The sequence below is a fragment of the Trichechus manatus genome, unplaced genomic scaffold (genome assembly GCF_000243295.1).
Source record: "Trichechus manatus latirostris isolate Lorelei unplaced genomic scaffold, TriManLat1.0 scaffold00122, whole genome shotgun sequence".
In the NCBI taxonomy this organism is placed as follows: Eukaryota; Metazoa; Chordata; class Mammalia; order Sirenia; family Trichechidae; genus Trichechus; species Trichechus manatus.
The window spans coordinates 5,588,580-5,604,520 of record NW_004444058.1 but is presented as its reverse complement, the minus strand read 5'-3'; the positions used below and the strand labels follow the sequence as shown (position 1 = coordinate 5,604,520).

The window sequence follows — 15,941 nt, the reverse complement described above, 5'->3', positions numbered from 1 at the left end:
TGGTAGTTTGGGGTGATTTGTTATGCAGTGATAGCTAACCAGAACACCTGGTCTAGAGGATTCTTCAGGCCCTAGGAAAACATAAGGAGCCTTGGTGGCACAGTGGTTAAGAGCTACAGTTCCTAACCAAAAGGTTGGCAGTTTGAATCCACCAGCTGTTCCTTGGAAACCCTATGGGGCAGTTCTCCTCTGTCCTATAGGGTCGCTATGAGTCGGAATCAACTTGACAGCAACAGGCAACAGGTAGGAAAACATACAGGAGTCCCCGGGCGGCGCTCGGCCGCTAACTGAAACCTTGGAGGTTCTAGACCACCCAGGGGCACCTCGAAAGAAAGGCCCGGTGATCTACTTCCAAAAATCAGCCATTGAAAACCCAGTGGAGCACAGTTCTACTCTGACACATGTGGGGTCATCATGAGTCAGGGTCGACTTGAAGGCAAGTGGTTTTTGTTTGTTTGTTTTTCGGGAAACACAGGAGGCCCTGAAGAAACTCCACGTTGGTTTTAAACAATAAAAGGAAAACTGCAAAATCCCACCCACGAGTTTCATTCACAACGTCAAGGCCTCAGGAAGGGCCCCTTTCCTGACACACCCCGTTTCATTCTGTTCAGAACCAATGTCCTAGCTGGATTCTTCTCATGTCACCAGAACCCTGCAAAGTCCCAGTCAGTTGTGAATTCAAAGTGATCTTGATTGTGAATTCAAAGTGATCTCGATCTGCTTCAGCGTTCATGAGGCACGGCTTCCTGTCCTCAGAGCAGCCCTACAGGGTCAGTGAAATCTGGTCCAATTCTATAGGGAAGCCCTACCTCAAAGAGAATGATTCCTGTGGCCAAATCACCGCAACAAAAGGCATCTGTTGGGACGCAGAGACGGTTTGAACCTGACCAGGGCTTCAGTCTACCCCAGGGTTTCCAAACCACAGCATTGCTGACATTTGGTTCCAGAATATTTTCTATGGTGGGGCTGTTCTCTGCGGTAGGGGGTTGAGCGGCATACTTGGCCTCCACCTACTTCATACCAGTAGCGCCCCACCCCCACCCCAGTTGTTACAACCACAAAATTCTCCATGTATCACCAAGTGTCCCCTGGGTAGGGGAGAGGAATCATCCCCAGTTGAGACTGCTGGGACGGCTGGATGGACCAATAGACAGACAGACAAGGTAAGATCTCTTATGCTAAGGCAAGGCTTCTTGGCCTCAACACTGTTGCTTTGAGGATCAAAACAACATTGTTGTTTGGTTCCGGATTGTTCTCTATGGTGGGGGCATCCTGTGCGCTGTAGAGTGCTGAGCAGCATCCCTGGTCTACCCAGTAACACCTCCTCAGTCTGACAACCAAAGATGTCCCCCAGACATCACCAATGTCCCCTGGGGGGGGGGCAGGATTCCTCCCAGATGAGAACTCCTTGTTTAGGGGATTCCATCGACCTCCAAGACACCCTGCGTCCATAATCATCTGAGCTACCGAAGTCTTAGCACACTACACACATTTAAATACACACACTGAGTGGGAAGGGAGAGAGGCGGGAAATCACAGAAGCTGGAGGATCACCTGGGTTTATGCTGTCTAACCCACCGGGAATTTATTCTGCTGTATGGAGGAAAGAAGTACGGCCAGAATGCTCCTTAGAAGCGAGGATGGCGAGACTCTGTCTCACGTACCTTGGACATGTTATCAGGAGGGACCAATTCCTGGAGAAAGACATCATGCTTGGTAAAGTAGAGGGTCGGCGAAAAAAGAGGAAGACCTTCGATGAGATGGATTGACACAGTGGCTGCAACAATGGGCTCAAACACAGCAACAACTGTGAGGATGGCACAGGACTGGGCGGTATTTTGTTCTGTTGTACACAGGATTGCTATGACTTGGAACCAACTCAATGGCACCTAACAACAACAACAATGGTGTGAGCTAGGGATTGAACTCAATACATTCCCAAATAATTAATGGAAGTTTTTACTACTGAGGCACTGGCAACGTTTGGAGCTAGATCATTCTCTGCAGTGGGGACGTTCTGTGCACTGTAGGGTGTTGAGCAGCATCTCTGGTCTCTACCCACTCAATGCCAGTAACATCCTCCTTTTGTAACACTCCAGACATTGCCCAGTGTCCCATGTGCGGCAGAATCACCCGGCGTTAGAACCCCTGCCCTCTTTCCCCTACTGTAGTGGATTGAATACCAAAACCAAACCATACCCATTGCCATCAAGTCGATTCCAACTCATAATGACCCTACAGGACAGAGCAGAACTACCCCATAGGGTTTCCAAGTTTGTAAACCTTGGAAGCAAACTGCCACATCTTTCTCTTGTGGAGCTGCTGGTGGGTTCAAACCACTGAGCTTTCAGTTAGCAGCTGAGTGCTTAACCACTGTGCCACCAGGGCTCCTTGTGAAGGTGACCTTATTTGGTAAAAAGTTCTTTGCAGATGTGATTAAGTGAAGGACCTTGAGATGAGGAGATCATCCTGGATTATTCATGTAGGCCCTAAATCCAATGACCAGTGTCATTATAAGAGACAGAAGAAGAGAAGACAGAGACACTCATAGGGAAGATGGCCATGTGAAAGTGGAGGCAGAGATCAGAGTGATGCAGCCACAAGCCCAGGAACGCCTGGAGCCACCAGAAGCTGGAAGAGACAAGGAAGGATCCTTCCCTAGATCCTCCAGAGGGCTGGAGCCCTGGCAGCCCTGCTGATTCCTGCATTTCGGACTTCTGATCTCCAAGCTGTGAGCGCATGAACTCCTGTTGTTCTAACCCATCTAGCTTGTGGTCATTTGTTATGGCTGTCACAGGACACTCAGACACTTGGACATTTAAATTTGGCCGTGAGAAGTAGTTCGTTCCACCCACTGTTCCTGTTCTTCTTACAGTGAACTCCCCATGGTATCTATAATTTTTCAGTATTTTATTTCAATATGTGCTTCATTTCTGCTGTTCTTCTGGGAAGTTCCACAAACTCCCTTTGCTGGGGTCTGAGGTCTTCCTGGAGGCCCCTGTGGTCACCTGGGTCAGGTTGAGGCCATATTACTGTGCACCTGGCCCGAGAACAAGGTCCACTCTCAGAATGAGAACCCCACAGGGGCCAGGCTGGTCTCTCTCGTTCTCTGTGCCCTAGGTCCAGTGCACAGTGGGTAATCAATACACATTTCATACACAGCACCCCTGGAAGGAGGTCTTGTCACCCAGAGGGTAACCAAGGTGCAGAGGTGGCCGTCCAAGGCCCCCATGTGGAGAGGGGCAGAGCCTGGTTTAACCCCCAAGCCTCAGTTTTGTCTGTCTCTCTGGGCCTCAGTTTCCGCTTCTGTGAAATGGGGATAGGAAAGGTCCTCAATCCCTCACTCAAACTCCCTGGGAACAATTGTGAAGCATTTGGGAATTTGGAATTTTTCGGAGCTTAGGATGGCCAAACCAAAAACCTGTTGCTGTCGAGTCAATTCTGACCCATGGTGGTCTGGCTGGGTGGGTTTGAACCTTCAGGTTAGCAGCCAAGCACAAACCAGGGATCTTGTAGGTGATCGAGGGTGAATGCTGCTGTATAGTGTGAGATGCCCCCGAGGGTCCAGGCAGCCCTGTCAGCAAAGGAACAAGTGACGACAGGGGACAGCTTGGCCAAGCAGGTGAGGGGGCCTCTGCCTGAGTTCTGGGACCAACTTAGTGTCTCGGGAGAAGACAACTGTCAGTGCAGTCAATGAGACAGAGGAGATATGCTGACCATGCTGTGTAATTTGAACCTGGAGTTTTAGTCTAACAGCTATGTTTGTTGAGAAAAACATGGTTTTCCTCGATGATCAAAACCAGGATGTGAAACCATATGCCCCAAGGGTCTTGACCAAGTGACCATCTGCACCCCTCAAAATATATGCACTCAGGAAGAGTGCTGTCTCGGTACTGTTGCCAACAAGCTATTTTTGCAAGACAGACAAAGGAAATACGTGTAAGCATCTTGTGACTATGATCTAAGGATCCTGTGAAACTATCTGTAATCACTATACTATTAATAATCAGTAACCAATCAGACTGTGATTATTACAATATTCACTGATTTTTCTGTAGTTGCCCCCTTTGGTTTGGTTCCGCTTCTTACCCCGTAAGAATACTAATATAAGGAAACTGACCTGGGACTACTTCAGTGGGCTATGTAGTTCCCCAATTGCAAGTGTTTTAAACCCTCAATAAACCTCTCCGTTTTAACTTAAAACAGCGTTCAAGTTTTTCCCTACAACGTTAGGAAAAGCCGTGTTTCCAGAAAGTTTTGGATTTTGGAAGTTCGGATGTGGGACTGAGGAGCTGGACAACACCTTCCCCAGTGCTGTGTGGAGGGTTGGAAGAGATTTCGACAAGCACACTTAGGGCTCAGTGAACTCTGATGACTGAGGAGGGAGGCAGTAGCGAGAAGGCAGTAAAGGGGGAGGAGTGTTGTTGTTATTAGTTGCTGTGGAATGGATTCCTACTCATGGTGACCTCATGTGTTACAGAGTAGAACTGTGCTCCATAGGGTTTTCTTGGCTGTAATCTCAACTGAAGCAGATCACCAGGCTTTTCTTCTGCAGTACCTTTTGCACGGGTGGGTTCGAACCAACAACCTTGCAAACCATTTGTGCTGTGGGGGGTGGAGAAGGGGAGGAGGAGGGAAGCTGGAGAGGAGGAGTGGCAGGAGGACGGAAGAAGGGAGGGAGGGGAGAGTAGCCAAGGGAGGAAGAGGAGTAGGAAAAGGGGAGAAGGGGAAGGAGGAAGGGGAGGAGGAAAGAGGTAGAGGGGACAAAAGTGAGTAGGAGGAGGAAAGAAAGAGGAAGGCAGAAGGGGGAGGACTAGGTAGGATGACAGAGAAAGAAGATTATAAAGAGTGGGCAGGAGAGGGGAGCAGAAAGAGGAGGGAAGGGGAAGAGGAGGAGGAATAGCAGGGGAGAAGGGAAGGAGGAAGGGGTCAGGAGAAGAGGGCTGGGGGATGCGGGGAGGAGGGGAGGGAGGGAAGTAGGAATGCAAAAGATGGGAAAGAGTAAGGGAGGGGAGGGGGAGGAGGGAGAGGAGAGAAAGACAAGGGAAGAAGCCAGGGAGAGAAGGGGAAGGAGGAGGAGATGGGGGATTGGGGAGTGAACAAAGGCGGGGGAAGAGGGGGAGTGGAGGAGGAAGGAGGGGCAGCAATCAGCTGACATCTGTGAATGAATGAATCCCAACTGTGCTCCACTGTGCCTTTGAGCAAGAACTGCCAGTCCTCGGTTTCTTTACCTGTAAAATGGGGTCATTGCAATAGCGGTAGCTAGCAGGATGAGATTGCAGCTGTCCTAAGGGGTCATTGCAGACTCAGCTGACCCCTGGCCCAGAAAGCCGCGGGCCAGGGGCTGGCTCTGGGCCTGGCCTCTGGACCTGCTGCCCAGCCCTTATTCCTCCATTCCTGGGCTGCCCGCAGAACCAATGGCAGCGTGAGGGCTGCGTGCCTGCCCAGCCCTGTCCTCCAAGTAGCTCCAAGTAGCGCTGGAAGCTGGCCCTGGCTGCCTCCCAAGGAGAACACTGGGAAGGTCGGTGAAGCAGGGGAGAAAACAAGTGGGGGTGGGGTGGGCAGAGGGTTAAAGGAGGGGACCTGGAAGGAGGGACAGAGTGGTGCGTGGGCACGGCTGGGAGCAGGGCCCAGGAGTCTGCGGAGACGAGGCCCCAGAGGCGGCTAGTCTGAAGCCTCGCTGCAAAGCTGCGTTTGGGGCCCCGTCTTGGCTGCTGGAGTCTGAGTGGACCAACCAGTCCTTGCCTGCCACCTGCCCGAGCCTCTGGGAACCGGCGAGGGTCTGTGGGCGCCTCCAGGTCAGCCAGGGACCAGGGACGTGGGCAGCTGGAACCAGGGTCTGGACGAGGGCTTTCGGGGACTCTGGGTGAGAGTTCAGAACGGTAGGGTACAAAATTCGTTGGGCTCCTGTAAGTGCATTTAGCTAACGGTAAATTTGGGGATATGAATCTAGGATTAGCTGGGGCCCTGAAACATAGGAAGAAGCAGACAGCCCGCCCTCCTATGGGATATTACCTGAGGGAGGTTTGGGGTTGGGATTTAGGACCTTCTGGGGCCCCAGGGTGTGAGTGTGGCGCAGTGATTAAGAGCTTGGCTGCTAACTAAAAGGTCAGCAGTTCGAATCCACCAGCCGCTCCTTGGAAAGCCTATGGGGCAGGTCTACTCTGTCTTATAGGGTCGCTATGGGTCGGAATCGAGCGGAAGGAAGGCAAAGAGTTCGAGTTTTTTTGGTTTGGGGGCCCCAGGTCATGAGTGTAGGACTCCCCAGGCCCCTGGAATGTGTGTTTAAGAGGGAGAAGCCTTGAGGTTTGGATTTGGGACAAGCTGGCACAAGAATCCAGCACAGGCGGATCCTGGGTCTGGACTGGGATTTTCTAGTCCCTCGGGGCAAGGATCCCGACTGTCATCTGCAGCTCGCGCCAGGCGCGCTCGCGAGCCACGTCCACCGGCTGCGGGACGCATCTGTCTGTGAGATCCGGGGACGGGAGAGGCGTGGTTGCCGTGGAGACAGCGGCCGTTTCCCCCAGCTGGCCGTTCTAGCCCCCGGGTCTCGTTGGCCATCGTCTCTCTGGCCCGAGGGCGTCTCTATGGTCGCAGCCTCCGGAAAAGGGCGGGTGGGCCTCGAAGATGCGCCTGAGGGGTTGTCAGCCACACAGGTCGGAGGAGGGTCTTGGGGCGGGCCCGGGCGGGCCCGGGCGGGCCGGTAGGGCGGGGCCTAGGCGCTAGGTGGGCCGGAGCTAAGCTCGGAGTTTGGTGACCAGGCCGAAGCCGATGGGCGGGGCCGTGGCTAGGGTGGAACCTGGGCCTGGGAACGCGGCTAGGCCCGGTTTGGGGGCGGAGCCCGCGCTGGGGGTGGGGCCATACAGAGAAGGGTGGGGCTTTGGTTGTGGGCGGGGCCATAGGCCGAACCTTGGGGCGGAGTCCAGTGAGCGGCGAGGAGGTCCCAGCGTGGAAGTGGGAAGGGGTCGGGGTCGGGGTTGGAACAGGGGCGGAGCCAAGTCGTGAGGTTGCAGCTTGGGACCCGGAACAGCATCTAAATCAAGGCAAGGGGCGGGGCCTGGTATAGTGACTAACGAGGTGGAAGGGCTGCGTGTGAGGGCAGGGCCTGTTCCAATGATCGTCGGGGAAGCGTGGGCCTGGCTAGGAGCTAGGAAGCTGTTGCCACCGTGGGGAGGGACCCGGGCTTGGGGGCGGGGCCTCGCCTGGGGACGTGGCCAATCCTAGGGCTGGGGGCGGAGCTGGCTCAAACCTGGGCGCCTAGGATCAGCCTGGAGTTACAGCTTGCGGGTGGAGCCGGAGCCTGGGGGTGGAGCCTAGCCTGAAAAAGTAACCAGTCTCAGGCCTGGGGCGGGGCCATGTAGGGAGGGTCCGTGGGCGGAGTCCGCCTGGGGGCGGGACCTGGGATCCCGGCTACTGCGGCCTGAGCACTATTCCGCTCCGCAGGATGCGGGCTCCGGGTGCGGGCGTGGCCTCGGTGGTCTCGCTGGCGCTACTGAGGCTGCTGGGACTCCCGTGGACCTGGAGCACGGCGGCGGCGCTCGGCGTGTACGTGGGCGGCGGCGGCTGGCGCTACCTGCGCATCGTCTGCAAGACGGCGAGGCGGGACCTCTCGTGAGTGCGGTGGGGATGGGGGTCGGGGGTGGGAGTGCGCGCTGCGGGCGGGCGGAGGGTGACTTGGAGGGCTCTGAGGGTCTGGGGGCGTGTCTGGGACGTGGCTCTGGGGCTGGGGCAGGGCTTTGGGGCTCTTTGTGGGGTTTGCAGGAGACAGTATAGGGGGAGTCTCTGGAGGAAGATTAGTAGGTTCCAGCTTGCTGGGGGCTGTTGGGGCTGCTTGAGAGACCTCAGCGGTTTGGGGGGCAGGCTCTAGGGGGCAACTTGGAGGTCTTTGGGCAGGTGGTGGGGGCTCCAGGGAGTTGGGGCTGCTTGGGAAGCCTTGGGGGATTGGGTGTCCCAGTGGGGCCGTAGTGAATGTGGGAGGTCTTTGAGGTCTCTTCAGGGACTCTGGTTGGCTGCCAATCCTCTATTTAGGGGTTTCTGGAAAGGGGCTGTCTGGGGGGTCTGTAAGGACTTTTAGGGTCTCTGAAGGATGTGCGTCTCTTCCGGGCCATTTACAGGTGTCTGATAGGGCCCTGGGTGGCACAGCTGGTTTGCGATTAACTACTAATGTAAAGGTTGGCGGTTTGAACCCACCCAGCAGCGCTGCAGAAGAAAGTTCTGGCGATCTACTTCAGTAAAGATTACAGTCAAGAAAACCGTATGGAGCAATTCTACTTTGTAACACACAGGGTCGCAATGAGTCAGAGTTGACTCAACAGCACTGGGTTTGAGTTTTTTGCATGGCCAGGGCGCCGTTGGAGAACTTGGGGTCTGTGGGGGGACTTTGGGGGTCTCTGTATTCCAGGACATTTTTGAGGGGTCTCTGCAGGCTGGGTTCTCTGGGGCACTCTGATGTTGTATGCCAGGATACTTGGAGAGCCTCTGGGGTGTCTCTGAGGGGCTTTCTCAAAGGAGCTGTTAGAGTCCTTCTGCTGGTGGGGGGGGGCAGGAACCTTGGGGGAAGTAGGGTTGCTGGGGATCCGCATCGTAGCAGATCTTGTAACAGCTCCATGTGTGAGCACTCCCCCGGCACTCTCTGGGGCACTCTGTCCTTGTGGGAAGTGGAGGCACTGAACCTGATTTAAGGGTGAGGAAACCAAGTCTCAGGGAGGGGCAGGAGCATTGTGGGGCAGGAGCGCTGAGTCGCTCTGCAGGTTGACCCATCTGAATCTTCTGGAGCCCATGGCTCCAGCCCCTTCCCCTCCTGTTTCCCCTGACCCTCCGGAGATCTTTCTGACATTCAAATCTTATCTTGTCCTCTGTTCACAACTCCCTCCCCCACCCCATGACCTCCTATCTTCTGCAGGAGAAAGACAGCCTCTCAGTTTGGTGTTTGGGGGCCCTGCTGGCTCATCTCTGTCCACTTCTCACTCCCCACTGCCATACTTCCATCTGACCAAAGTCAACTTCTGGTTTCAAGCACAGGCTGTTCCCTCTGCCTAGGACACACTGATTCTTCTGCCTGGTGACACCCACTCCGGTCTCCTTCTCCGTGATGTCATCTCCCTCAGGGAACTGCTCCTGAACTTCCTGCTCAGGACCCTCCCATGGCTCCTGGTCCCCTTAAAATCTAGACCACATTACCCACCATGGTCCCCCAGGCCCCTGGCCACATCCCCAGACTCATCTCCCTCCTCTTCCCCCTCAGTCACTCTTCCAAGCACACCTCCTCACTGTTCCGGAAACACACTTGGTCTCTCTTCCTGCCTCAGGGCCTTTGTACCTATTTATTCCCTCTTCCTGGATTGCTCTTCCTTCTGCTCTTCATTTTCCTTGGCTTAAATGTCATGCCACCTTCAGAGAGCCTTCCCCTGACTCCTGTGTGGACCCTCTTCCTGTCACTCACTCTCTGACAATGGCTAACATACACTAAGAGCTCCCTTCATGCCAGGTGCCCTGCTAAGTGTTTTACACGTGACCTAATCAAGCCCACCCAGCAACCCCAGGGGTAGTGTGTTCTAGGAATGCCAGACTTGTCTAGATTCCTTACAGATAAGAACCAGAATCAGCATAAAGCTGGTACCCACGAGGTAGAGGTCAGACATAGCTTTGCTTGCCAGCTTTTTTACCATTTCTGACACCAGCCATTCCCCCCACAGCACTCTCTATTTTTCTGCTGGATTTGATAATTTATTGTAGTGGCCCCACAGAACTCACAGACCATACTTACACTTAAGTCTTAAGTGGTTTTCTAGTAACTAGTAAAAAAAAGTAGTAACTAGTAACAGTATAATTCAGGATGCAGATCAACAGGCTCTACAACATAGGATCAGGAAGCATGTAGGCAAAGTCTAGGAGGCTCCCCCTAAGTGGAGAACACATCCCCCACTTCTTCAGTGCAAGACAGCTCTCTCAGCCATGCAAGCAAGCAGGCCCTTCTCTCTGCCATGCATACCCCCTCTTAGCCATGTAGGCCTCCTTTCAGCTCCCTCAGGACAGGCCTCCTCTTGGCCATGCATGTCCTGTTACAGCTGGGTAGGCCTTTTGGCCATGCACACCCCCTTTCAGTTGTGCAGGCCTCTCTGCCTTCAGTCTCACCACTGTTGGCCTCTCCATTGCTTGCTTATCCAGGACATAGCCAGTGTAGCAGCTTGCTCTGCTCCCTTAACTACATTCCTACCAGATTTCTGCCATCACCACCAACTCTGCTGCAGGGCCCTTTCTAGCGCTGTCACCACTGGCTCTGCTACAGGGCCCCTTCTGGGCCTGTCACCACTGGCTCTGCTACAGGGCCCCTTCTGGGCCTGTTGCCACTGGCTTTGGCACAGGGCCTCTTCCAGGCTTCTTGTTATCTTCAGTGTTACAGCCCTTGACCGGTGTTACAGCTTTTCTAGGAGGTTCCCCAGCTCTCCTGCCTCTTGTTTCTTTTTATCTGAAAACTCTGTGGGGTTAGCTGTATATATATGCTCCTTGTCAATTTCAATGCGTGGCTCTCCCAGCAGGACCACAAACTGGCCAATCCCATTGGTGGATTATGGTCATTGTATTTGCATAGTCTATAGTCACTTCATTTGCATAGTATATTGACCAATCCCTGTAAGGTGAGTCCAGGCTGCAGCCCAGGGCCAGACAAAAAGTATTAAACCATCAAATTGTTTACAGCTTACCCAAGAAATGTCAATCAACTTGGACAAAAGTAACAAACCCTTTGGAGTAGAAAACTAGGGCAAAGGTAACTCCTTAGGGGTTGGAGGAAAAATCTCTCAAGCTGTTTTTTCAAAGAACCACGGCAAAAAAACCACTTAAAGGAACTCATTTCACCACAGATGGGTACTCTTCTGTCCCCAATTCACAGATGAGCAAACTGAGGCACAGCATGGTTGTATAACTTGTCCCAGATTCCCCAGGTGTGGGATTTGAACCGAGGCAGCATGGCTCCAAAGCTTGGCTTGTAGCCATTAGCAGTGTTCATCATTTGGGATCATTTTATGTGTCTTTTTTCTTGCCTTTCAATTTTTGGGTCTCTTCGCCCCTAGACTTTGGGCCCTGTGAGGGCACAGACAGAGAGTTTGTTGCTTTTGGCGTTACGGTGGCCCTGCTCCCAGTGCAGGGTAGGCACCCAGCAGGGCACAGGGTATGTTTATTGGGTGGAGAGAAGGCCTTCCCTACCTCCTTGGGCTGCCCCTGGCCCCATCACTCCCTCCACCTAGCTCTGCCTCCATACACCTAGGTGTATCTGTGCCCGGCTTTGTCTCCCATGGCACCTGGGCCAGGAGCTGGGTTTACTCAGAGTCCCTGACATAGGGCTTAGCACATAGTAACCACTATCAGTTGTCTTTAAGTTGATTCCAACTCACAGTGACCCCGTGTGTGTCAGAGTAGAATTGTGTTCCATAGAGTTTTCAATGGCTGATTTTTGGAAGTAGATCACCAGGCCTTTCTTCCAAGTTGCCTCTGGGTGAACTAGAACCTCCAACATTTTGCTTAGCAGCTGAGCCACTGTTTGCACCACCCAGGGATGGAAGAGAAAAACCAATCTCAATAACAAAAGGTTCTTCTGCAGTAGGCCCCCTTGGCGATGGCCCCTAATGACCCCACCTGCTGTAATTCACACCCTTGTGCAACCCCCTTCCCTTGTGTATGGGCAGGCCCTAGGGACTTGCTTCTAATAGTGCACAGCAAAGGTGAAGGAATGGCACTTCTGAGATTAGGTCATAAAAAGACTGGCTTCCACGCCCAGGTGCTCGCTCTGCCTCTCTCTGGGATCACTTGCTGTGCAGGAAGCTAGCCGCTATGTTGTGAGGAAGCCCTGTGCAGAGGCCCACGAGAGTGAGCTCAGAGCGGATTCTCACCAGCAAAGCTTTGAGATGCCCACAGTCCTGGCCAACACCTTGACCGCAACCTCATGCAAGACCCTGAGCCAGAGCCCCCCCAGCTGAACTGCCCTCAGATTCCTGACCCACAGAAACTGTGAAATAGTCAACGTTTTTTGTTTTCAGACTATAATTTTCAGGATAATATGTTACATAGCAATAGCTAACTAATACACCTTGCACAGCTTTCTCTGCGTGCCAGGAGCTGTTCTAAACCTTTCACACTCCTGTGAGAAAGGGACCAAAGTAAACCAGTTATTGTCAAGTGGACTCTGACACATAGCGGCCCCTTGTGTGTCAGAGTAGGACTGTGCTCCATAGGGTTTTCAATCGCTGATTTTTTGGAAGTAGATCCGAGGTGCCTCTGGGTGGACTCAAACCTCCAACCTTTTGGTTATTGAGCATGTTAACTGTACCACCCAGGATGGGACAGTACTTACTAATTCGATTTTACCAGTGAGTGAACTGAGGCACAGATAGGTGAGGCCATATGCCCAGAGACACACAGCCAAGGGGGGAAGGGCTCTGGAATCGGTACTCTTAGCCTCTGTGCCGTGCTGGGGTAGGGTGGTGCTGGGGAGCTGCCTTTAGACCCTAGACTCAGAAAATATTTAAGCAGCACACCCCAGTTCTCCTAACTTGTGTGTTTGCGGCATGAAATCCAGTCACATTGGTCCCCGTGATTCCTCCCTGCCCCAGAGCCCTGGGGCTGGCAAGTAAAACAGAGGGGGGCTGGAGGAATGGAGGGGTGAGGAGAGGCCCTGGAAGGGCCTGGAACTGGACAGTGGCCTCTTTGTCTGTAGGGTGGGGGTGGCTTGAAGCTGCTGCCAGGCAGGCCACCCTGACACGTGGCCGGAATTGGGCACTGGAGCCCCGCTGCCTGCCTGGCCATGTGGGAGAACTCCTGCCGGATCCTTTGAGGGGGCCGGGGCGGGGTGGGGGTGGGGACAGGGACAGGACAGATCAGGCTGTGGGGCCCCCAGGGGTACTTTTGTAACCACTCCATCCTCCTCTGATGTTCATCCTGAGCATGGTCAGCTAAGTGCTCCGTTCCTGTTTCTAGGCCTTTCTCCTGCAGACCACTGGGTGAGTTCGAACCACCAGCCTTTCAGTTAGTAGTTTAGTGCTTAACTATCGCGCCACAAGTTTTCCTTCTTAATTATCTAATGCTGCTGTAACAGAAATACCACAAATGGGCAGCTGTAACAAACTATTTTCTCACAGTTCAGGGGGCTAGAAGTCTGAATTCAGGGTACCGGCTCTAGGGGAAGGCTCTCTCTGTTGGCTCTGGTGGAAGGCCCTTGTTTCTTTCAGCTTCTCTTCCTCCGTTCCTTGGAGATCTCCAGGTAGCATCTATCTTCCCCTATCTGTGCTTCCTTGCTTCGGTGCCCAATCTGTTCCTTGTATCTCAAATGTGATTGGCTTAAGACACATCCTTCATTGACATGGCCCCATTAACATAAAGAAGGAAACTCTATTCCCAAATGGGATTACAATCTACATGTATAGGGGTTAGAACTCCATCACATATTTTAGGGAACACAATTCAAGCTATAACAGGGAGGCTCCTTGCAGGGGCTGCTTCCTGTAGGTTCCGGCCCTCCCTCATGGTCCTCTCTTCAGCATTTATTGAACACCTGCTGTGTGCCGAGCACTATGCTAACCTCACAGCCACTCTCCAAAGGAGGATTCTAAGATTCTTATTTGTCAGATGAGGAGCTGGAGGCTCAGAGGGGTAAATTAACACATCCAAGTGAGTCAGGAGCAGAACAATCCAGAATCAAGGCCCCTCCATCCGCATAGCTGCTGTGCTCCTGCTCAAAGGGTTTATCAAGTACTCATCATGTTCCAGGTGGCAGGCCAAGCACCTTGATGTACCGTTCCTGGAACACTAGTGCCCCCTCAAGGGGTTCTTGAGGCGCTCTATGGAATTCATTCACAGGGGGCCCTTGGAGCAGGGCCCTTGGGCAGGGCTCAGATGTGTTGGCACCAGTGGCAATGGATGCTCTGTGTTGGTGTAGGCTGGTGGTCAGGAATTCAGCTGCAAGAGCCAGAGAGTCTGATGGGGAACCACGGCTCTGCCTCTTGCTGGCCTGTGGGATGTCACCCATTGAGCCCCTCAGGGCCCCTCCTTGGAGAAGCGTGCATTGAGCGCCTGCTGTGTGAATCCAGGCACTTGGCTCACCACCTGAAACATGGTGAGTGCTTGATAAATGCTTTGACGGAGCAGAGCTGTCCTGTAAGGGGGCCTTGGTTCTGGGTTCTGCTCCTGCCATGCAGTGTGTGGTTCGTTCACCTTGCTTGGATGTGTTCATTCACCTCTCCGAGCCTCCCACTCCTCATCTTTAAATGGGAATTTTAAAACAACTAGTTGCCCTCAAGTTGATTCCAACTCATGGTGACCCCATGTGTGTCAGAGTAGAACTGTGCTCCATAGGGTTTTCAGTGGCCGTTTTTTTTTTTTTCCCCCAGAAGTAAATTGTCAGGGCTTTCTTCCAACTCTCCTCTGGGTGGACTTGAGCCTCCCACGCAGCCAGGCGTGTTAACCATTTGCACCACCCAGGGACTCGACTAGAGATCTTAGCGCCCTCCTTTGGAGAGTGGCTGTGAGGTTAGCACAGTGCTTGGCACTTAGTAGGTGTTGGATAAACACTGAGGATGATCATCTTTGCTACATTATGAGTTAAATGAGTGAGAAGTAGCCTTGTCAATTTGTCCCAGCCCTCTGTGGATAGTCCCATGACTCACCCTGGAATTTATAGGGGGAGCATCTGTGGCCTAGATCCTGCTTTTACCAACACCCTACAAGACATAGTCTTTGTGCCCAAGGCCATTGGGGTCTAATCAGGGAGATGAATGTATAATTAGCCAATTTTTTAATGTGCATTTTTAACTTATTTTTTTGTAATATACATACGTATATACGTAACACATGGTACAAAATTCAAAAGTTATGGAGAGGTTTGAAGTAAAAGTCACCCTCTCTCTGCTGCCCAGCCACCCAGTTCCCCTCCTCAGAGGTGTCTCATCTCTCCTTCCCAAGATATATTTACAGAAGTATTTGCAGATCTCTTCATTTTCTGTGCCCACAAAGTCACACATTCTTCAGCATATTCCTCTTCTGACTTTTTCTTTTTCCCAGTTTAACTCTAGTTTTCATATTTATTTTTATCAGTCATACAGGCATCAAAATGAAAGACTCAAAGCCTTCTACAAGGCTTATGACCTAAAGTGGCAACTGCCTGCCCACCTTTCATTCACATTTTCCTTTCCCTGGTGGGAACTACTCTCACCTCTTTCTGAATTGTTGCTTTTTTTTTTTTTATTTTGAGGCCTAATCTGTTCATCTCCTTCTGTGGAAGATGAGGATTTGGTATCTTTTTATCTGTCGGTCCTTAACCTGTGCGTGTGCGCATGCGCACGTACACACACACATTCTTCCATCTCTTCGTTGTCCAAACATTATCATGTCATAATCTAGGTTAGGTCAGTAAATAGCGTTTATGTTATTTTGACTGTAACAGTATTTTCAATTGAACCATCTAGTATACTATTGCTATGTTTCATTTTCTGAGCAATCTTTATGTTTTCTCTGGGGTTATTGGTTACCTTTGTACTAAGTTTCAATGTTTATCTCCACTTCAAGCCTAAGCTCCTCAAAAGTTGTCTCTCTCCCTCTATTGTAAAAACCCATGAAAAGGTTCACACACAAAATGTAGCAATCTTTGTTGGTTACCAGGGATGGGAGGGGTGGGGGAGTAATACTAAATAGGCAATAGATAAGTGGTATCTTGGGCGAAGGGTGAGACAGTACACAATACTGGGGAAACCAGCACAACTTGTACAAGGAAAGGTCATGGAAGCTTCCTAGACACATCCAAACTCCCTGAGGGACTGAATTGCTGGGTCGAGGGCTGTGGGGACCATGGTCTCGGGGAGCATCTAGCTCAATTGGCATAACACAGTTTATAAAGACAACGTTCTACATTCTACCTTGGTGAGTAGCATCTGGGGTCTTAAAAGCCTGTGAGC

General features: G+C 52.2%; 1 protein-coding gene across 1 annotated transcript in view; it reads left to right on the top strand.

The window, feature by feature from the left end:
• The first annotated feature begins 7,394 nt into the window (after window positions 1-7,394).
• Window positions 7,395-15,941, top strand: part of SLC27A1 (solute carrier family 27 member 1) — a 36,157-nt gene continuing 27,610 nt past the window's right edge. Inside the window, exon 1 of the mRNA XM_004384403.1 lies at window positions 7,395-7,611. Coding sequence (XP_004384460.1) covers window positions 7,445-7,611 — 167 coding nt within the window. The 5' untranslated portion in view covers window positions 7,395-7,444. The remainder of the gene's footprint in view (window positions 7,612-15,941) is intronic.